The sequence below is a fragment of the Mustela nivalis genome, assembly GCF_964662115.1.
Source record: "Mustela nivalis genome assembly, chromosome: 5".
NCBI lineage: Eukaryota > Metazoa > Chordata > Mammalia > Carnivora > Mustelidae > Mustela > Mustela nivalis.
In genome coordinates this window covers 70,798,961-70,823,308 of record NC_139024.1, presented here as the reverse complement: position 1 = coordinate 70,823,308, position 24,348 = coordinate 70,798,961, and the positions used below count along the sequence as shown (strand labels likewise).

The following is a 24,348-nucleotide window of genomic DNA, read 5'->3' as shown; positions in this document are numbered from 1 at the left end:
GTTCATGTCCTCTGCCCATTTCTTGATTGGATTATTTGTTCTTTGGGTGTTGAGTTTGCTAAGTTCTTTATAGATTTTGGACACTAGTCCTTTATCTGATATGTCGTTTGCAAATATCTTCTCCCATTCTGTCAGTTGTCTTTTGATTTTGTTAACTGTTTCCTTTGCTGTGCAAAAGCTTTTGATCTTGATGAAATCCCAATAGTTCATTTTTGCCCTTGCTTCCCTTGCCTTTGGCGATGTTCCTAGGAAGATGTTGCTGTGGTTGAGGTCGAAGAGGTTGCTGCCTGTGTTCTCCTCAAGGATTTTGATGGATTCCTTTCGCACATTGAGGTCCTTCATCCATTTTGAGTCTATTTTTGTGTGTGGTGTAAGGAAATGGTCCAATTTCATTTTTCTGCATGTGGCTGTCCAATTTTCCCAACACCATTTATTGAAGAGGCTGTCTTTTTTCCATTGGACATTCTTTCCTGCTTTGTTGAAGATAAGTTGACCATAGAGTTGAGGGTCTATTTCTGGGCTCTCCATTCTGTTCCATTGATCTATGTGTCTGTTTTTGTGCCAGTACCATGCTATCTTGATGATGACAACTTTGTAATAGAGCTTGAAGTCCGGAATTGTGATGCCACCAACTTTGGCTTTCTTTTTCAATATCCCTTTGGCTATTCGAGGTCTTTTCTGGTTCCATATAAATTTTAGAATTATTTGTTCCAGTTCTTTGAAAAAGATGGATGGTACTTTGATAGGAATTGCATTAAATGTGTAGATTGCTTTAGGTAGCATAGACATTTTCACAATATTTATTCTTCCAATCCATGAGCATGAAACATTTTTCCATTTCTTTGTGTCTTCCTCAATTTCTTTCATGAGTACTTTATAGTTTTCTGAGTATAGATTCTGTGCCTCTTTGGTTAGGTTATTCCTAGGTATCTTATGGTTTGGGGTGCAATTGTAAATGGGATTGACTCCTAAATTTCTCTTTGTTCTGTCTTGTTGTTGGTGTAGAGAAATGCAACTGATTTCTGTGCATTGATTTTATATCCTGACACTTTACTGAATTCCTGTATAAGTTCTAGCAGTTTTGGAATGGAGTCTTTTGGGTTTTCCACATATAGTATCATATCATCTGCAAAGAGTGATAATTTGACTTCTTCTTTGCCGATTTGGATGCCTTTAATTTCCTTTTGTTGTCTGATTGCTGAGGCTAGGACTTCTAGTACTATGTTGAATAGCAGTGGTGATAATGGACATCCCTGCCGTGTTCCTGACCTTAGCGGAAAAGCTTTCAGTTTTTCTCCATTGAGAACGATATTTGCAGTGGGTTTTTCATAGATGGCTTTGATGATATTGAGGTATGTGCCCTCTATCCCTAAACTTTGAAGAGTTTTGATCAGGAAGGGATGCTGTACTTTGTCAAATGCTTTTTCAGCATCTATTGAGAGTATCATATGGTTCTTGCTCTTTCTTTTATTAATGTGTTGTATCACATTGACTGATTTGCGGATGTTGAACCAACCTTGCAGCCCTGGAATAAATCCCACTTGGTCATGGTGAATAATCCTTTTAATGTACTGTTGAATCCTATTGGCTAGTATTTTGGTGAGAATTTTCGCATCTGTGTTCATCAAGGATATTGGTCTATAGCTCTCTTTTTTGATGGGATCCTTGCCTGGTTTTGGGATCAAGGTGATGCTGGCCTCATAAAATGAGTTTGGAAGTTTTCCTTCCATTTCTATTTTTTGGAACAGTTTCAGGAGAATAGGAATTAGTTCTTCTTTAAATGTTTGGTAGAATTCCCCCAGGAAGCCATCTGGCCCTGGGCTTTTGTTTGTTTGGAGATTTTTAAGGACTGTTTCAATCTCCTTACTGGTTATGGGTCTGTTCAGGCTTTCTACTTCTTCCTGGTTCAGTTGTGGTAGTTTATATGTTTCTAGGAATGCATCCATTTCTTCCAGATTGTCAAATTTGTTGGCGTAGAGTTGCTCATAGTATGTTCTTATAATAGTTTGTATTTCTTTGGTGTTAGTTGTGATCTCTCCTCTTTCATTCATGATTTTATTTATTTGGGTCCTTTCTCTTTTCTTTTTGATAAGTTGGGCCAGGGGTTTATCAATTTTATTAATTCTTTCAAAGAACCAGCTCCTAGTTTTGTTGATTTGCTCTATTGTCTTTTTGGTTTCTATTTCATTGATTTCTGCTCTGATCTTTATGATTTCTCTTCTCCTGCTGGGCTTAGGGTTTCTTTCTTGTTCTTTCTCCAGCTCCTTTAGGTGTAGGGTTAGGTTGTGTACCTGAGACCTTTCTTGTTTCTTGAGAAAGGCTTGTACCACTATATATTTTCCTCTCAGGACTGCCTTTGTTGTGTCCCACAGATTTTGAACCGTTGTATTTTCATTATCATTTGTTTCCATGATTTTTTTCAATTCTTCTTTAATTTCCCAGTTGACCCATTCATTCTTTAGAAGGATGCTGTTTAGTCTCCATGTATTTGGGTTCTTTCCGAACTTCCTCTTGTGGTTGAGTTCTAGCTTCAGAGCATTGTGGTCTGAAAATATGCAGGGAATGATCCTAATCTTTTGATACCGGTTGAGTCCTGATTTAGGACCAAGGATGTGATCTATCCTGGGGAATGTTCCATGTGCACTAGAGAAGAATGTGTATTCTGTTGCTTTGGGATGAAATGTTCTGAATATATCTGTGATATCCATCTGGTCCAGTATGTCATTTAAGGCCTTTATTTCCTTGCTGATCTTTTGCTTGGATGATCTGTCCATTTCAGTGAGGGGAGTGTTAAAGTCCCCTACTATTATTGTATTATTGTTTATGTGTTTCTTTGATTTTGTTATTAATTGGTTTATATAGTTGGCTGCTCCCACGTTGGGGGCATAGATATTTAAAATTGTTAGATCTTCTTGTTGGACAGTCCCTTTGAGTATGATATAGTGTCCTTCCTCATCTCTTATTATACTCTTTGACTTAAAATCTAATTGATCTGATATAAGGATTGCCACTCCTGCTTTCTTCTGATGTCCATTAGCATGGTAAATTCTTTTCCACCCCCTCACTTTAAATCTGGAGGTGTCTTCAGGCTTAAAATGAGTTTCTTGGAGGCAACATATAGATGGGTTTGTTTTTTTATCCATTCTGATACCCTGTGTCTTTTGATTGGGGCATTTAGCCCATTAACATTCAGGGTAACTATTGAGAGATATGAATTTAGTGCCATTGTATTGCCTGTAAGGTGACTGTTAGGTATATTATCTCTGTTCCTTACTGATCTACCACTTGTAGGCTCTCTCTTTGCTTAGAGGACCCCTTTCAATATTTCCTGTAGAGCTGGTTTGGTGTTTGCAAATTCTTTCAGTGTTTGTTTGTCCTGGAAGCTTTTAATCTCTCCCTCTATTTTCAATGATAGCCTAGCTGGATATAGTATTCTTGGCTGCATGTTTTTCTCGTTTAGTGCTCTGAAAATATCATGCCAGCTCTTTCTGGCCTGCCAGGTCTCTGTGGATAAGTCAGCTTCCAATCTAATATTTTTACCATTGTATGTTACAGACTTCTTTTCCTGGGCTGCTTTCAGGATTTTCTCTTTGTCACTGAGACTTGTAAATTTTACTATTAGGTGACGGGGTGTGCGCCTATTCTTATTGATTTTGAGGGGCGTTCTCTGAACCTCCTGAATTTTGATGCTCGTTCCCTTTGCCATATTCGGGAAATTCTCCCCAATAATTCTCTCCAGTATACCTTCTGCTCCCCTCTCTCTTTCTTCTTCTTCTGGAATCCCAGTTATTCCAATGTTGTTTCGTCTTATGGTGTCACTTATCTCTCAAATTCTCCCCTCGTGGTCCAGTAGCTGTTTGTCCCTCTTTTGCTCAGCTTCTTTATTCTCTGTCATTTGGTCTTCTATATCACTAATTCTTTCTTCTGCCTCATTTATCCTAGCAGTTAGAGCCTCCATTTTTGATTGCACCTCATTAATAGCTTTTTTGATTTCAACTTGGTTAGACTTTAGTTCTTTTATTTCTCCAGAAAGGGCTTTTATATCTCCCGAGAGAGTTTCTCTAATATCTTCCATGCCTTTTTCGAGCCCAGCTAGAACCTTGAGAATTGTCATTCTGAACTCTAGATCTGACATATTACCAATGACTGTATTGATTAGGTCCCTAGCCTTCGGTACTGCCTCTTGTTCTTTTTTTTGTGGTGAATTTTTCTGTCTTGTCATTTTGTCCAGATAAGAGTATATGAAGGAGCAAGTAAAATACTAAAAGGGTGGCAACAACCCCAGTAAAATATGCTTTAACCAAATCAGAAGAGATCCCAAATCGTGAGGGGGGAGAAAGGGGATAAAAAGAGGTTCAAAAAGGAAGAATTAAAAAAAAAGAAAAATAAATAAAATAAAAGAATAAAATAAATAAAAAATAAAATAAAACGAATAAAGAAAGATATAAAAAGGAACAAATATATATATTAAATAAACTAGTTAAAAACATTAGAAAAAGAAAAGGGTAAAAGTTAAAAAAAAATTTAGCAGAAGAAGAGACAAAAAAGGAAAAAGAAAAAATTAAATTAACTGCAAGACTAAAAAAATTACAGGAAAAAAAAAAAATGAAAATCACAGGGAGAAAGCCATGAATTCCGTGTTTTGCTTTCTCCTCCTCTGGAATTCTGCTGCTTTCCTTGGTATTGAAACCGCACTCCTTGATAGGTGAACTTGGTCTTGGCTGGATTTCTTGTTAATCTTCTGGGGGAGGGGCCTGGTGTAGTGATTCTCAAGTGTCTTTGCCCCAGGCGGAATTGTACCGCCCTTACCAGGGGCCGGGCTGAGTAATCCGCTTGGGTTTGCTTTCAGGAGCTTTTGTTCCCTGAGTGCTCGCTTTCTGTAGAGTTCCGGAGGACGGGAATACAAATGCTGGCCTCCTGGTCTCTGGCCTGGAGGAGCCCAGAGCCTGGGGCCCCACTCCTCAGTGCACCCTCAGAGAACAGCTCCCAGTAACTCCCGTCTCCCTGACCTCCGGCCGTGCTCCGAGCTCACCGAGCCTGCGACCGGTTCAAGGTAACCCTTAGCTGCGAGCTCACTGTCGGCTCTGTCTCTGTAGCCGGCCTCCCGCTCCAATACCCGCCAGCTCTGCGACACTCAGACACCCCCGATCCTTCTGTGAACCTGTGGGACCTGAGGCCACGCTGACCCCGCGTGGGCTTCGCCCCGGTTTAGCCTCTGGAGCAATGTCCCTCAGCGGAACAGACTTTTAAAAGTCCTGATTTTGTGCTCCGTTGCTCCTCCACTTGCCGGGACCCGGCCCCTCCCCCCGGGGTCTATCTTCCCGTCGCTTTGGATTCACTTCTCTGCCGGTCCAATCTTTCAGAAAGTGGTTGTTTTTCTGTTTCCAGAATTGCTGTTCTTCTTCTCTTCGATCTGCTGATGGATTTGCAGGTGTTTGCACTCTTTAGATAAGCTATCTAGTTGATCTCCTGCTAGCTGATGTAGTCTCAGCCTGCTACTTCTCCGCCATCTTGACTCCTCCTCTGCATTTTTAAGTTTTTTAAATGGTCAAAAATCCCCCCCAATTTTTCCAATATATTTATTGAGAAAAGTCTGTGTATACGTAGATCCACACAGCTCAAAAACCCATGTTGTTTAATGGTCAACTATGTACACACATACACACACTCCAGTTGAAATGCAAATAAACAAAACCTACACTATATAGAGACTAATTTTCTTTTTTTTTAAGATTTTATTTATTTGACAGATGGAGATCACAAGTAGACAGAGAGGCAGTCAGAGAGAGAGGAGGAAGCAGGCTCCCCACCAAGCAGAGTGCCCAATGCAGGGCTCGATCCCAGGACCCCGGGACCACGACCCAAGCCGAAGGCAGAGGCTTAACCCACTGAGTCACCCAGGCGCCCCAAATTTTCTAATACATTTATATGTTTGTAAAATGGTTCTGAAACCAGCAGAGCTCCAGATTCTTCTGCCTTCTCCCTTTGTAGCTCGTTCCCTAGTAAACAGCTCTAGCATATCAATCATCTAACGGAGGAAGAAACAGAGGGGAGAAATTACACCTTTCCTACTAGAACTATATCATTACCTAAAAGACAAAACCAAAACACTCTGATTCATTAGTTATACTTATTAAAGTATACTTATAAATTATACTTATTAAAGTCTTCCCATTAGCTGGGAAGAATATGAGACTAAAAGGTAACAGAGAAGGCAAAAAATCAAATTTATAGAAAAATATTTATTTTAATAATAACAATTAATATTTTAAGTGTACGATTTCTCATTAATAATAATATAAGATACTAATATTAGAAATGACACCAATGATAATCATTAGCATAAACTAGGCTGTAGCAATTATGGGATGGTGACAACCAAGAAAAAAAGCTAGTGATGAAATACAGTGAAACAGCTGGCTGTGAAAACACATGTCAACAAACATTCATTCACACTTGAATGTTAGCACTTTTGAAGACAATTGCATATGTCCAGTTTTTTCAGAAGGGAAATACTCAAGAAGTATAGCAGATGACTTTGTAGCCTAAAATTGTCAACTGGCCCAACGTGGTGATAGGTATGCTAGAGACACCTGCATTCTGGAGATCTGCTCAGGCCAAGATGAGACCTAAAAACAAAGACTTGTGCTGAGCTGTACATCCAAAATAACCACGATGCCCAATTCATTTGAATTCAAATATTAATATTTTATTGAGTCCTAGCTACATTTTTTTTTTACTTTCATAAGTATATATTGCCCCCAAACAGGCTTGGTAGACATTTTAACCTAATACCAACTTTTTATATTTATTTAAAAGAATTTTATCATGTATCCTGTGTCAGATATGGTAGGTTCTTAAAACTATTGAATTATAGGAAACATTCATCATAAAATCCCCCCAATCATAAAATATTTTCTTTTGAATTTTTAAGATTCTGCATATACTAATATACTATCAATGTCTTGAGTCCCTCCATTTTCTGTACTCACCTTTTTGCCCTTTTATAGAAAAGATTTACTTACTTATTTTAGAGATGAGGAGGGGCAGAGGGAGAGAGAGAATTGCAAGGAAACTTCGTGCTGGGCACTGAGCCTGATTCAGGGCTCCATCTCACAACCTTGAGATCATGACCTGAGCCAAAACCAAGAGATGGTACTTAACCAACTGAGCCACCCAGGTGTTCCTTTTTTTTTTTTTTTTTTTTTTTTTTGCCTTTTGATTTGTGTCTGCCTGGTTGTGAAGATGTTTTGTTAGAAATCACCCATGGTTGCTGAGTTATAGCTGTATAAATGGGCCACCCCCCCCACTGTGGTAAAAGGGGCATCCAGAGTCCCAGCTTTTGTTTTCTTTGCATATCCCCTACCCCATTCCTGACCATCCTTCAGGTTCTCCAAAGCTGCTCCCAGTGAAAGCAGACATTCATTCCTAAGAGTGAACTTAAGTGCAATGCCACTCATGTTCTCATACTTCTTTCAATTTAATTATATTTCTCTTCTTCTGATGAATATTAGCAATCACAAGTGGGAGTAGCATTTGAGGGCAGGGGTTCTTCCTTTTGCCCCTGACATTCTCCCACACAGTTTTAATTTTGTAAAGTGATCTGCAAAATCCTTTAGTATACTCCACTTATGTATGTGTGTTTACACAAGGAAACAAAAAGTTTAGCTTAAATTTGTGAGGAATAGGGATGGGTAAAGCAATACAAAAGCACATCACCACTAATTACTATATATATAATTTTAAATAGTGGAATTATGAAACAATCATCTTTTCTCATGGAACAGATGGAAGGTGGTATTTCCAAATTTAAAAAAAAAAAAAGTTTTTCTTTTTGTCCACAAATGGGACACAAGAATCCAAACCATAGAACCTTGCATAAATATCATGTTTTTGGCAATGTATACATTCCTAAAAGCTTATATGAAAATTTTCTTTTCCAAGTTGAATTGTGTTCCAATCACCTTAAGATGTAGAAAACCCCTTCTGTAACATGACAAATCCTTCTATGAAATGAATAATTACCTACTAATTCATTTGAGTTAATTTGGATTTTCATCAATTTGGCTTACTTAAGGCAGGATATATCTCTAAAAAGCAAAGAATATTTCTTCCCTTGCTAAGCCTATACTAAAGACCATTTCTATCATGTGTCTTAGTTATTCTGTGAAATAGCAAACTGCTGATGGCAGAGTGGAAAATTGCTCTTTGTGACTGGGAACCATCCGTGTTCTCTAAGGCTATACATAGGGAACTTTGCAGGTGCAGTGCCTTTAAAAGAGCCATGGGAGCTGTAGGCAGAGGGCCCTGGCATGGAATTTGAAAAGCAGGGCTCCCCAAGCATCCGTGTTTTACCTACTTAGCTCACAGTTATAAATACTAAATCTACATAATGTGTGAATCAATTTGCATTCCTCTATATTTCCCTTTACTTACACTGGAAGCAGAAATCTTGTCTGTTTCTTGCAATATATTTTTACAACAGGATTTGTAAGAATTCTTGTTATTGTCCTAAAGGTATAAAACCGCTTATAATACCTAGAGATTTATATTTATGACTATAGGTTCCCTAGAAAAAAGTTTGAAAACTTTCCATCAGTATAGCAAGAATCCTATATTCTAAACCAAAGTTTAGATTTAGGATTTTTAGACCAGGGAAAGTATTTGCTACAAACAAGACAAGGAGATAGTATTCTTACTATATTAAGATGTCTTCTATAGCAATAAGAAAGAATTAAAAAAAGAGAGAGAGAATTCAATAAACTGGTTAAAAATGAGCAAAGATTCAAACAGAAAAAGAAAAGACTTAAAACCATCTAAAGAGATTCTCACACTTACTCATAATAAAAGAAGTACCAAATAAAACAATGAAAATACTCTTTTCAATTCGGCAAAACTTATCATTCATTCACTTAACAAATACCTGAATGCTTACTATGTCCAGGAACAAATAAAGAGGGTTGATAATACATAGTGTTGGTGAGGCTACGGTTGAATTTTTATCATATCTGTTGGAAGGAAAGTAATCTGACATCACATTTTGGAGGGAAATTTTTCAAGTTAATTGAAGTTGAAATTTGACTTAAAATTACACTTGTAGGAATTTAGCCTAGAGATGTGGTTGTATAGTAGCAGGACTATTTCCTGTGTGCCAGCCATTCCACTGGGTGTTTGCGCTCTCACAACATCCAGAAAAGGGAAGCATAAAAATGTCACCAAGTGGGGCACCTGGGTGGCTCAGTGGGTTAAGTCTCTGCCTTTGGCTCAGGTCATGATCCCAGATTCTGGGATTGAGCCGCATGTTGGGCACTCTGCATGTTGGGCTCTTTACCCAGGGGGGAGCCTATTTCTCCCTCTCCCTTTGCCTGCCACTCCCCCTGCTTGTGCTCTCTCTCTTTCTCTCTGTCAAATAAATAAATCTTAAAAAAAAAAATGACACCAGGATTTAAATTTTCTTCTCAGAGTCGCACAGCTGGCAAATGGGAATCGGTATGACATTAGAACCCCCAGTCCTCCCCCACCTCCTTGGGCTCCTATTACCTACTCAGTGTTACTTATAAAAGAGGAATCTGGAAACAATATAATTACCCATTAATAGGGTATTAAACACCCCATTCAAGAAGTACCCTGTGTAGCCATGGAGGAAACATGCTAATAGAGAAAGAGCTATACTTTTTACTATTACTAAAATTTGGGAATAGTTCAGAACAGTTTACAAATGTTTCCCTTTGTGGGGTGGGAGAGACTAAGCTATGTGCCCCACACATAAATCTGTATACACACATGCGCCCCTCCACACATGTATGTGGAAGTCATGTAAAAACACCTGAGAAACTCAGCATCTGTGGAAGGAGAGTCTACATATCTTTTTCCCTAGTACCCATCCTAAAATAAATTTTACCCATTTATTTTAAAGCCTTACCCAATTCCTTCTGGGGGGATAATTTTTTCACATCTCTGAACTCTTATAATATGACATGAAACAGAGAAGGAGGAAGAAGAGAAGGGGATTGGAAGACAAGAAGGATCAAGGGGGAAGGGTATTGGAAAAATCAATTAAGAACTTATTTACAAGGCATTGTGTTAATGATTCTACAGGCATTTTCTCACTTAATGCTTTTAAATATTCCAATCTGGTAATTACTGTTGGCCTCTGCATGTTTCTGGAAACGGAGCCTTAGTGAAATTAAGAAGTTCCCTATATCACATGACTAAGTACTGGATAGCCATGACTGATGCAACACAGTGGGATCTCAGGTACTAAGCAAACTGGCTCTCATTTTGCCCTGGTTCCTTGGCACTTATGATAGAGTTCATCTCTCTTATCAGATAGAACTTGAAGGAATTTGCCAGTGTTAGCCTGAATTCAGAGTGAGGTTGGCAAGACTGATTTGGTTACCTTCTATAATAGTTCACTTCTGTCTCCGTCCCTAGTAGATGAAAAGAGGTGAATATGAGCCCCTAACTGAGAAAGCTATTTTGAGAATTAAAATCTATGGCAATAGATATAAAAGACTTAAAACAGAATGTAGAATATAAAAAAAATCCCAAGTTTTAGTTATTATCAGAAGTGTAAAAAAGCAAATGTGTCTTAAGTGTCCTTTTTTACCCATAGGATCTAACACTGAGATTCACATATAATAATTACCCATTGCAGATTACCTGGATTTTAATCATTCAGTGCCATAGGTCAATAATTTCTTATTTGTTATAATAGGAAATTACTGGTTGAACCATGAGGAATTTCAGTTTTATAAGATAAAGTCAGTCAAATATTGGCAATTTCATATGATTCAGTTCAATTTATAGGTTTTAATTATTTCAAGTTCTATTAAAAGGCATGAATTTATCAATACATTCAATAAACCCAAATACTTTTGTAATATATATATATATATATATATATATATATATATATATATATACTAATGCAACATAATTTCTCATAGAATATAAAAAATGTTATATAACAGAAAATGATTTTTCAGTAAATATGAAACCTGAAATTAATGTTTATGAATTTATTTTTCCCTAATGCAGCATGCAATTGTCATGGGAAAGCTGAAGAATGCTACTATGATGAAAATGTGGCCAGAAGAAATCTGAGTTTAAATATACATGGAAAGTACATTGGAGGGGGTGTGTGTATTAACTGCACTCAAAACACTGCTGGTATAAACTGTGAGACATGCATTGATGGTTTCTTCAGACCCAAAGGGGTAAAGTATGCTTTTTCTTTCACAAAGTGTTATTTTTGGCCTTTTCATATAGAGATGTATTATATAGAAAAATAATTTTGAAAGCTTTTCTTAACAGTTTGACTGCAAATCTGAGAGGTGACTAGGAATGTTTCAGAATGGAAACTGGATAAATCTTTGAGGATGTGGAATAAAACATTTCTATCTCTCTAGAAAGTTCTGTTGTGCCCATTCCTGTCAATCCTCACCCCTTGGCAAGCTGATTGTTAGAACGTTCAATTAGTTTTGCCTCTTAGTGAATTTCATAAAAATGAAATCATAAAATGAATACAATTTTGTTTTCTTTCTTTCACTCAGTATAACATTTAAAGAGTTATCCATAGTGGGTGCATCTGTAGTTCTTTTTTTTAAAAAAATAGTACTGAGCTTATTATTCATTTGCGTGAACGTACTACAATTTTTAATCCATTCTGTTGGTAGGTATTTGTGTCATTTTCAGTTTCTGGCTAGCTCCTATAAAACACTGCTTATATTAAATAAAATATGACCACAGAAAGATATATTTTATTTAAGCGTGTTTGTGGTCAAGTTTTACTTACCTTGCTTGCATAACTATCTAGGGATAGAATACTTGTTTTATAGGATATTAATATATCTTTATATGACTTTATAAGAAACTGCCAACATTTTGCCAAATTAGTAACAGTATTTTACCTATTCACCAAAAATCTGTGAGTTCCAGTTCTTCCATGTAATTTCTGATATTTGGTATTGGACTGTCTTTTTTGTTAGCAATTCTAGTGGGTACAACACGTGTGGCGAGTGGGTATTTGGCAATCATTAAGTCATTCCCATCAATGCTTGGTGCTACCACAGATCTTCTATTATAACCTTACAGCTGATCCCATTTTGCATGTAATTTCCTGTTAAGTGTTTATTGTCTATTCTTATATCTTGTCTTATGAACTTTCCCTTCAATCCAAAGTATTTTTTTTTTATTCCAGAAACATTATAATTTTAGCTTTCAGATCTATGCCCCATCTCAAGTAGATCTTTGGATGTGGTATAAAACAGTGATTAAGATCTACATGGTTATTGTTGTTCCAGAACCATTTTTTAAGTTCTTTGTTTTCCTCTTTCTTTTCCTCCCTCCCTTCCTTCCCTCTCTCTCCTTCTCTCTCTCTCTCTCCATTTCTTTCTTTCTTTTATTCTTCTTTCTTTCTTTCTGAGACAGAGAGAACAAGCAGGGGAAGAAGCAGGCTCCCATTGGGCTAAGAGACCAATGCAGGACTCTATTCCAGGGTCCTGGGATCATGACCTGAGCTGAAGGCAGACACTTAACCCACTGAGTCACCCAGGCATCCTCCTGCCTTTCTTTTTTTTTTTTTAAGATTTTATTTACTTAGTCATTCATTTATTTATTTAAGATTTCATTTTTATTTATTTGTTTGTTTATTTTAAAAGATTTTATATTATTTTTCTCCTTTAAATTGCTTTGAGGCAGGGCACCTGTGCTCGCTTGCTCTCTCAAATAAATAAGTAAAATCTTGAGAAATAAATAAATTGTTTTGAGGCATTTGTTGCAAATCATGTGGTTTGATCACGTGGGTCAGTTTCTGGAGCCCTAGATCTGTCCCATGACAGATCTATGTCCCATGTTTGTCCATCCTTATATTAATAGCATGGTATCTTGACTGATTTACCTTGAATAAGTCTTGAATTCAGAAACATAAATACACTAACTTTAGTCTTCCTTTTGAAGATTATTTCGGATCACAATTTCTTTTTATATTCATGTACAAATCAATGACATAAATATTAGTTGAGAGTCTTATATAGAATCTAAATTCAAGTATGGAGAGAACACTAATATTGAGTCTTGTAATCAATGAACATAGTATGTCTCTCCGATTATTTATATGTCCTTTAAATATTCATAGCAGTGTTTTTAGTACAGAGATCTTGCATGTCTTTTGTTAGTTCTCAGTGTATTATAAAAAATAATTTTAAAATTGTTTAATGTTATTATTATCAAGATTTTTAAATATTGATGTTATATCCCATACCTGAGTTCCTTTATTTGTCCTAGTAGCTTTAAGCTAGATTATTTAGAGGCTTGCTTTACGCTGTGTTAGGACAGATTAACAGTAAACTCAAGGTGGTTGTCTAATATTGGCTAACTTGGTAGACAACTCCAATCTCTGTTTGCTTTATGGGATACAGACGGGAAAACTCTACTTCATCATTGAGCTTTCCAGCTGTTACTTTTCGCTGTATTATTTGGAGTCTACTGAATGGATGTAAGATTAAGGGATCAGTTAAGCATTTGAAGGGTTTCGATATGCAGATTCTGGTGCTTCCCATCTTTGAACATAGATCTCAACTAATTTTTTTTTTTCAAACTCAAATTTGTCTAGGTTCTGCCTGCTTTTGATTAATATTCCAGGCCCTTAAATATTTTACTTCCATTATTTTATCCAGAATTAATAATTGTTATCTGAGAGTAGATTAGACCATACAAAACTCTGCCATGATCAAACCTGGAGACTTCATATTTTTATTACAAGAAATTAAGTGAATTGGAGCCTAAATTATGGGGTTTTAATACTTATAAAAATAATTTTGCTACACTATATGTTAAAAATTTAAATCACTCAAGTGCCAAATATTTGGGTAGAAGTCCATTTTCTTTTTTTTTTTTAAGTTTTATTTATTTATTTGAGAGAAAGATAGAGCTCCTGAGCAGAAGAAGGGGCAGAGGGAATATGAGAGAAGCAGACTCCCCACTGAGCATGGAGCCAACACAAGACTGATGATATCATGACCTGACCTGAAATCAAGAGTTGGACGTTGAATCGACTGAGCCTCCCAAGGGCTCCAAAAGTCCATTTCATTTTTAAAGATAAAAAAGAAAAATTTTTGCATTGAGGTTTTCAGATAAATAATATCTCTACAATATTTTGAAAGTTATTGTTCTGAAATTTGATTTAAGATTTACTTACTAAATCCATATACTTAATATTTAAATCAAATATATATAATGCATTGTTTATTTTGAGTAATCTAAATTATTTTAATAAAAATTTAATAAAATTATTTTAATAAATTTAAAAATCATGTGCAAAGTTGATATATTTATAGGATCTCATGTTAGAAGGTTTCCTGGTCAGCAATCTGGCAAGTTTCCCCAATTACCACAAAGAGAGATAATCAATTAGGGGACTTTGATTTACCCAAGCTTATCACTGGAATCATAAATCATATTTATTACAGCCAAGGTTTCATTGAAAAGAATTTTTTTCTTTAACCCACAGAGGGTTTTTTTTTTTTCATTTTTTGTTTTCATGTCTTAGTGTTTTGTTTTGTTTTTGTTTTCTAGTGGGAGAGCCCTTCTGCCATCCTTACTCTGAAACTGTTACTCATACTTCAAGCTTCAGTCTAAATGTCACTTCTGTGAAACATTGTTGACTTCTTTGTGTTGTGTTATTGTGCCCTAATGCTCTGTTTGTATGTCTGTTTTATTATGCACATTCTACTTAATTAGTGTCTTCCAAGCTTGTTATTCCTGTATGCTTATTTAAAGCAGACACCAGGCATTACCTATCTGTGCTTTGTGCAGTTCTTACTTCATAATGGGGAATGAATAAATGTATCTTTAAAATGATGATTTTAAAACTGATCTATGAATATAGTTGATTGATATTCTATCAGAAACGTAAATAACTCTAGTTATAACACTTTGATTTATATTAGTAAACAAGTTTCCATTTCTAAATTAAGCATAGATATATACATATGTCTGGCTATGTTTTATGGGGCAAGTATATATATTTATGTGAATAGACTTATTTATATGTAGAGAGAGACAGAGAGAGAGCATGTGCACAGTATTTAGGTATACCCTAGGCAAATGCTTTTTTTTTTTCCTTCTTACCCTATTGCGTCTAGAAACCAAGTGTTGTAATTACAGCATATTTTCACAGTCTAGGTTTGTTTAATAAAAATATTTTAGCATTAAAATTAGTTGTATTGAATAATAAATCTGAGGAATCTTATCAGAACATTTATTTGTTCTTCCTTTTAATTTTAGCTTAAAAATGTTATTATTGTTTTTACTGATATCTTCATATCACAAGGAAGTAGAGAAGTTAAATGAGGTCATGTAGTCAGCACCCACACTGAGATACGAGCTCACATTTTTCTAATTGTGGAGACGGTACATTGTGTGCCCTTGGCTGACGCTGCCTCTCAGGAAGCCAAATGGTTAATTTCCCTACTTAATATTATCTTTTTTTTTCAGCACTAAATTTCTGTTTAGTCAGTCACATCATAATCAACATGAACAAACTTCCTAAAAAGTAAATTTGGGGAAATTACTAATTTTGAACTGTGGTATAAGAAAAGAAAAACATACACAAAAAACAATCAGAAGGATTTTGTTAAGGAATATATATATTAGAGACTATCAATTTTTTTTTGTTTATTATAATGATACCATGATTATAAAAAAAAAAGATGCATCCTGAAATGTCTAAGGATTAAAGTACTCTATCTGAAGTTTTCTTTAAACTTCAGCAAAGAATGAAAAATCATGAAACTCACATGGCCGAATCTTGATAATTCCTGAATATAGGTAGCAAATAAATACAAGTGTATTTTACTATCTGTTTTAGGTTGGTGGCTCTATTTAGAAGAAGGGATTTTAGAAATTGCAAATATATATTGAAGATAATTTCCTACACTGTTTTCTCCATATAATTTATTATTATGTATTATTAAATTTATTTTGTCCTTAAAAGTTTGCCAAATTAAAAAATACTTGTGTTTTTATTACATTTGACTAAGAGCCCTTTACTATTCTTGTTAGGTATCTCCAAATTATCCCAGACCATGCCAGCCATGCCATTGTGATCCAATTGGTTCCTTAAATGAAGTCTGTGTGAAGGATGAAAAACACGCGCGACGAGGTAAGAGCAAGAACAAAGAACTGTTGTTCTGATAAAAGGACAATGAAAAGCCAGATATGATTATTTTTAGGGTAATATTTTACAGTAAATTTTACTTAATAATTTTATTCTCATATCTATCAATGTTCCCTCCAGGAAGCAGTTTTTTATTCATCTCAATAATTATTTTTCTGTAAATTAATTACAATTAATTATGCTCTAAAAGCAAAAAGAGTTGAATAATTTATTTTGCATTATAAGCATATGTGTGTATATTCATATATACATATTTATATAGCTATGCTTATCTATCTTCTGATTAATCAGAAATCTGTGATATATGTAGTTTTTTGTCGCTCTCGGCCCGCAAGAATGACTCGGAGACTCACGTAGCGGCGAACCTTCTTCTTTAATCGCTTTTTTCTTCTCCTCCTCTTTTACCCTCGGCGCATGCATTTTTATACAGGCAGTGTTACCCAATCACAATGCAGTGCTCATGCACCTCCCGCGAGAGTGGACCTAAATGAACAGCCAATCATATTCAGTCCCTTACGGCTCTTAGAGTAGGCCTCCTGTACCGGCTCCCGACATCTCCCCCTTTTTTATTTATTTATAATGGCTGAGATCGTGCCTGTCTTAGGTTGCCAATCCTCAGCACACATGCTTACCCGTCATCGGGTACTCTCCCTGGTCGAAGAGCCCCTGTCTTAGGTTGCTATGGTGTGGGATCAGTCTTACCCGTCTTTGACTACCGATCTAGCATACTTAGCCATATCTGGGGGGAGGTACCAGCTTCAGGAGCCATCATGGCTTGAACCATGAGGTGTTATTGTCATTGATTGCGACGGACATGGACACACACCCAACGTAACATTAGTACGTTAGCTGTGATTAAGAGAACAGCCATGGCACCAAGTCCGGCCCACTGTTTGAGGAACGAAACAGATTGCTGTAACATTTTTTTCCCACTCACTAACAGGTGCAATAGTTACTTTGGTAGAATTTATGGATATAATTTGAGCTCGTAATTGCCTACTTAAATTTTGAAATTGACGGTTCCAGGTACCATTAAGCATATTTCTTAACTGTCTAGAGAGGTTAGCTGCTAAGGATAAGTTGTTATGAGCTATAGGGGTGATACAAAGTCCAGCCATATTATGTATGCATCCTATCGACACAATTGACTCTAGGATATCAAGTTGTTCCTGTACAAGATCAACCCTTTGATTTACAATAAGGATCTCAGCATGCAAATGTCCGTTAATTTGTTCTTGCGTAGCCAATGCTTCAGCGACCATTCCTGTGACGTTGTTGAGCATGGCGGCTGTCTGTACCGAGGTTGTCAACGCTACCGCGGCAGCAGTAGCAGCGGCGGCGGATGCTGCGATAGCTGCAATAATGGCTGCTGTTATTCCAAAGTCTCATTTATGTCGAAGCAGCACCGGCAGGTTGTCGGGGTTCACCTGTACTGGCATTGGGATATACGTCGGGATCTTGGCTATTACTGCCGAGTCTCCCACCGTGGCGTTCCAACATTCTGATAGCAGACAATTCTGGGACTCACAAGAGAGACTAGATGACTTGTTAATAGTAGAAGCATTAAAAACTATGAAGAGAAAGGGAGCTCTAACACAGACGGGCATTGGTGAGTAACTTATGTGCTTAGCTGAGGTGCAATTGCAAGTAACATTTGTTTCAAATCGAGAGCCTACGTGATAGTTGTACATACAGTTACGCCTCGTAGACCCATTAATAAAGTGAAGGCTTTCCAAGCCTGTACATGCCTGTGCAGCGTTGCAGAGCAGCCACCTATCTAGAAGGTGAGCTGACGCGCCTTGCCCCGGGTCTTGGTAGGTATAATTATAGCCAAAAAAGGTGGAGTTAGAGTAAGTGGGGATTTTAGGACTGAATGAGAATCCTGTTCCCACCCAAACTCCTGAGAGGCTACTATGGCAGCCACTCGTGCGGTGCAGCTCGCACAATAGCAGGCCTTGGTGCAGCAAGGTTTATATGGAGGAGGCCCCTCGTAAGGTGGCGCTTTTGGGGCTGGGCGCGTGGGCATAAGATCTAAGTTATCTACCACTTCTGTCTTTGTTTGTAACTGCGCCATAGCTCCTTCTTCCGCTTTTAATTTCAGCTGCGCCATAACTTTCCCCTGCATTTTGAGCTGCGCCATAGCCTTTTTTAGCTTTTCCTCCTTTTTTGCAAGCTCCTTTTGCATCTTGCTCACCTTTTGGCTTTTGGGCGATTTCCCTCCTCTGCTCCTTTCCAAAAACCAGGGAGCCATTTGTCCCACTTCTCTCAAAAACAAACGAGCTGTTTTATTTTTTAAAGGAGTACCAATTGCTTTAAGGATATCAGAAAGCGGCCCAGCATTTTATATGTGGCCATCTCGTTTCCCATACTGGAAACCTTTACTCTCGTCCTTATCCTAGGAACTTTGCAGCCATCTCGTTTCCCATCCCGGAAAGCTTTCTACGCTCGTCCTCGACTTGAGGAACTTTCCCTGTCACTAGACAGAAATAGGTGCACTCTTTACCTGATCGTCGCCGACTCCGTGGGTCTCTCACGATGAGATTCCCGGGTCTCAGCACCACTTGTCGCTCTCGGCCCGCAAGAACAACTCGGAGACTCACGTAGCGGCGAACCTTCTTCTTTAATCGCTTTTTTCTTCTCCTCTTTTACCCTCGGCTCATGTGTTTTTATACAGGCAGTGTTACCCAATCACAATGCAGGGCTCATGCACCTCCCGCGAGAGTGGACCTAAATGAACAGCCAATCATATTCAGTCCCTTACGGCTCTTAGAGTAGGCCTCCTGTACCGGCTCCCGACAGTTTTTTAGTATCTTGTTATTTATTGAATTGTTTATTGTAGTTTCTGTTGTTTCTAGTGTGAAGAGACAGCATTCACTGAGGGATGTGTGTGTTGTAGGGGGAGGAGAGAACAGACTTCATACACTGAGATGTAGTCCATGTACAGAAAGCAAAACGTGTACATAAAGGACTAAAAATAGGTAGTTGTCATAAGTTAATGAAGGGAAAGAAGCTGATAGAAATTTAAGCCAAATACTTTCTTTGAGGATTGAACTCATGATGAAGTCCAAACATTGAAGAATCAAATGCCAAAATAACTCCTTGATAAAAAAATGTCAAGGAGCTATGTCCACGAGAGTTGCTTGCCAAAGTTAAGTAGAACATTAGGACATATCTGAAACAGTTTTTTTATATCACTAAGAGTGGATTCTTCTCTTGGGAAAAACTAAAATAAATCATGGTTACAATATAGTGTTTTTCCTCCAGTGGCTTCCCAGTTAAAACACTGGCAATGTTTCTTTGGCATGGTGTAGCTTACCTGCTTTCTTTATAAAATGATAAGATTATCAACCTAAGCCCTACAGTCTTAAATCTTAAAAGATTAAAACTCTGATTATTTTAAATCTCAAATGGTGAATTATTAAGGTCGTTTTTCATTTTATAGCTCCTTATCTTTTTTTTTTTTTGCTCCTTATCTTTTTGTAGTAACAACTAAATCATGTTATTTTCAGTAATATCTTTTAACTTTTTTCTGTACTTTTCTTTTTACTTTTTTTACTTTGTAAAGAAGTATATTATTTTCTGAAATCCTGATAAAATATTGAAAGGTAGAAAAATAAGCATACAATGCAGTGGTAATTCATTATAAATATTCTTATTAACATGTTTATGCTAATTTCACATGAGTTTTTCCCCAAACTATTGAGTGTTTTTCTGAAATCTGGTTTTAACACCTGAATCATCATTATGTGGACATACCATAATTTATTTACCCACTCAACTTTATATAACTATATAGATTGTTTCTTATTTTGTTTATTGTAACCAATGTTTTAGTGAGGATTTTTGTGTATAAATATTTTTCAATTATTATAAAAACCATACATAGTAAAAACAAATTTTAACAGTAGGGAAGAGAATAAAATAAATAACAATAGTATCCTCTTCAATTTATTCATCCCCCGATCTCATTTTCAAATTTAACCAAATTGGGCCATTTCTTCTATTAAGTTCTGGAAAAACACATCTTACAGACAATATCTAAATAATATTCTTAGTACTTTCATCACCATTAAATATTGCCCACTGACTCTCCATCTTAAAAAGAAATGTTTCATTCATTCATTCATTCATTCATTCCTTTTCTCCACTATTTAATCATTTTTCTTAAGTACGGTATATTTATAATGTTAAATAAAACGTTTAAGTTATGATTTTATGATCAACTAAATTTAGACTCCTCTTTTGAGGTCCTACTATGTGCAAGTCCCTATACTCTCCATTGGTCTTCCAACTCACTTGACAATGTCTGCCAATTGCATCTTTATCTTTTCAAAAATCGTAGTTATATTTAATTTGAGACCTAATTCTTATAATTTTAAAATTGAAATGTAAGAATCAATATTTATAATTAGATATATATTACTCAATATAGACCTGCGTTACCAAATTAGACACATTTCCCATGATACATTTTTATCTTCATGTTTAGCTTGGTGATTTCTTAGGAAGGGGTCTAAGTTACAGTGTAATGCTTTGGACTTCTTAGTATGAGTAACCAGATAGTGGGAAATGGTATTTTATGACATTAACTTGATTACTAAAAAACTGATTACTTTTGGTATAAAGTGATGTTCCCCCCCAAAGATTTGTAAGGGTGCTTTAAATATGAAAAACAACTGTATGTTAAATTTGTTATAAACATTCCAGATTTTGTGTCTCACTATTGTTAAGATTATTTTATAAATGAACCTTTAAAATGTTTTATATAATCACCTATTACAACTTAAAGAACTTTAGCTATAAGACATTATGCCAAGATTGTTTTAATATTTTAATTGAATTTTTGATATGCCTTTAGAATTCTAAAACTCTCATCTATCCCAAGATCAGACAAATGTATTCATTTTCTTAATCCTTATTATTTCACTTTTTTATACTTAGTTCCTTAATCAGTATGGAATTTATTTGGCATATTTTATAAAGAAAGTTTCTAGCTATATTTTGTTTTTCTAGTAGTCTCTTTTAAATTAATCTATAGTTAATACAATTTTTTTCATTAAACATATTAAGTGTATTTATTTTATATTCTGTATCTTTTAGCAGCATTCTCTGTTACCTATATAAGCCTAATCCTGGGGGCTGATTTTTCTGCTAATTTATTCATTGGGGCCCTATTTTCTTGTGTGTTTGATGATTTTGTGTGTGCGTTTGTGAATACACACACATGCACATACTCATGCATGTCTGTGTAAAGGTTCTAGATTATCCTTTCAGGATCCTTGAGTTTGTATAATCTCTGATACTATCTTCTAACTTGAGTAGTACCTACAACTTTTCTTTCGTTCCATAAAGACATGCTCAGTTAATCGGTCAGTCAAATCCAGGAAAGGATACTGGCTAAGAGATAACTTATTTCTTTAGAATCTCCTCTCTCTCTCTCTCTCTCTTTTAAATTTTGTAGTTTGTTGTAATTTTGTAATAAGGAGTTTCCTTATTTTCAACCAGCACAGCCATTCTGTCTGTCTGTCTATCTCTCTTTCTGTCTGTAACTTTATCCTGTGTTGTCCTATGTTCTGAACAAGAGGGGATGTTTGGGCATCTAGTTCATAATATTACAACGTTACAACATACAGGATTTTTACAAATGTTAAGATAGACATTGTCATTATATGGAATACATTTACACTTAGTCTTAATGGGGATTTTAACATGAGAAGTAAATGTTAATTTCTTGGAATGCTTTTCAGCCTTTATTGAAATTACTAGATTTCTTTTTCATTTGATTTATGAATATAATATGTTAAAATATATTATTAATATGAAACAATATTTAAATTAACAGAATAAAATCTTCTTGGTCCTTATGGAAAATCCTTTTAATGTACTTTAGGATTCAGTTTGGTGTTTATATTATTTAGGATTTGTTCATATGAATTCATATGTAAATTTGTTTTGCCTGTGACATCTGCTAGCTGTGCTATCTTGGCAAACAAATTAATTTCTCTGTGCCTTAGTTTTCTCATCTGTAAAATGGGAAACATTATAGTACTTATCTCATTTTGAGGTTTTGAGTATTAACTAAATTAACCCATGTATCATATATAGTGCTAAGCATAATACCTCGCATAAAATGAGTGCCATTTAATTATAAACTGTTATTAGGCTTATTTAGGGCTACCTTAGTTAGATTTTGATACTAACTTTTACTAGCTTCATAAACTAAATTACATAGCCCTCCATGTTTTAGATACTCTGTTAGAGTTTAAAACTTTGAAAACACTGTAAAAACTAACTGCTACTAAAATACTTTTATGATAATCTTTGACCATTTGTCCTCTTTTGATATCTTTGATTATTTTTAAGTTCTTTTTTACCTTATTTTCTTTGTTTATTTTTCAAATATTCCTTCTTTCCTGTGGTATTCATTTGTTTTTTCTCTTCTTATAATTACATGGATTAAATTTTAATTTCTTCACATTTTTAATGTATTTAACCTTTGGTTACTGTTTTTTCTATATCTCATAAACATTAAGTTCTTTTCTCACTGCTGTTTTATAAATAATTAGAAAACTATTTAATCACAGTTGAAGTCTTTATTTCTCTTTCACTCAAGAGTTAAAAGGGGAAATATTATTCATTTTTAGAATGGTGGAATTTTGTATAAGACTTTATTATCATGGTTGATATTTCATATTACCTCAATCCTAATTTATAATGACTTTTATTACAAATACAGAAATAGCAATTTACGTTAAGAAAAGTAGACATAGATTACTTATGCTTTGAGAAATTGAGCATTTTTGTAGATTAATGAACTACAATAAGTATATATATACAATATGATGTGTAATTCAACAATAGTAGATGATTCATGTTTTTCTATGTCTTCTTTTTCTAATTCATCTATAAATATTAGAAAGGAGTAGGTTAATGTTATTCTCAGTCACTGATTTTTGGCCACTTTCTCTTTGAGCCCTCAAATCTTTTGTTGTCTATCTATATATTTTTGTACTTAAAATTAGTGTTCTTATGGAGTATGAATATAATATCTTTAGTCATGTTTTTTATTTTATTGTCATCATTGTAAAATGAGGTCTTGTCCAAATGAATCTATTTTTTTAAAGATTTTATTTATTTATTTGAGAGAGAGAGAGCACTAACACAGGGTTGAAGGGGAGAGGGGCAGAGGGAGAAGGAGAAGCAGACACCCCACTGAGCAGGGATCTTGCCCTGGGGCTCAATCCCAGATCCCTGGGATCATGACCCCAGTCAAAGCAAGACAATTAACCTACTGAACCACCCAGGAGCCCGTTAGTGAATCTGTTTTCATTGGATTCTACTTTGCTCATTACTAATATTGCAACTCTATATGCTCTCCTAATGTATATTTATATTCCTTTTTTTAAAAAACTTTCTTACCATTTTGCATATCTCTTCTAAACATTATACACATGTAGTTTTTGTTTTGTTTTTTATTTAAATTATTTTTATTAACATATAATGTATTATTTGTCTCAGGGATACAGGTCTATGAATCATTAGGCTTACACATTTCACAGCACTCACCATATTACACTCCATCCCCAATGTCCAAAACCTAACTACCCTCTCCCTATCCCCTTACCCCCAGCAACCCTCAGTTTTTTTTTTTTTTTTGTGAGATTAAGTCTCTTATGGTTTGTCTCCTTCCTGATCCCATCTTATTTCATTTTTTTCCTTCCCTACTCCCCATCAACCCTCCTCTGCCTCTCAAATTCCTCATATCAGAGAGATCATATAATAATTGTTTTTCTCTGATTGACTTATTTCGCTTAGCATAACACCCTCTACTTCCATCCATGTCATTGCAAATGACAAGATTTCATTTCATTTCATGCCTGCATACTATTCCATTATATATATACCACATCTTCTTTATCCATTCATCTGTTGATGGACATCTAGGTTCTTTCCATAGTTTGACATCAAGGTTCTTTCCATACTTTCCATAGTTGTGGACATTGCTGCTATGAACAGTCAGGTACATGTGCCTTTCAGGTCACTACATTTGTATCTTTAGGGTAAATACCCAGTAGTGCAAAGGCTGTGTTGTAGGGTAACTCAATCTTCAACTTTTTGAGGAACTTCTATGCCGTTTTCGAGAGTGGCTGCACCAGCTTGCATTCCCA

At 35.7% G+C, this 24,348-nt stretch overlaps 1 protein-coding gene across 6 annotated transcripts in view; it reads left to right on the top strand.

The window, feature by feature from the left end:
* LAMA2 (laminin subunit alpha 2) overlaps nucleotides 1-24,348 on the top strand; it is a 641,423-nt gene that overhangs the window by 249,184 nt on the left and 367,891 nt on the right. For all 6 annotated transcript variants that reach the window (XM_082731189.1, XM_082731188.1, XM_082731187.1 and 3 more), the window contains exons 8-9: nucleotides 11,041-11,219; nucleotides 16,066-16,165. In XM_082731189.1, the coding sequence (XP_082587315.1) occupies nucleotides 11,041-11,219; nucleotides 16,066-16,165 (279 nt within the window). The remainder of the gene's footprint in view (nucleotides 1-11,040; nucleotides 11,220-16,065; nucleotides 16,166-24,348) is intronic.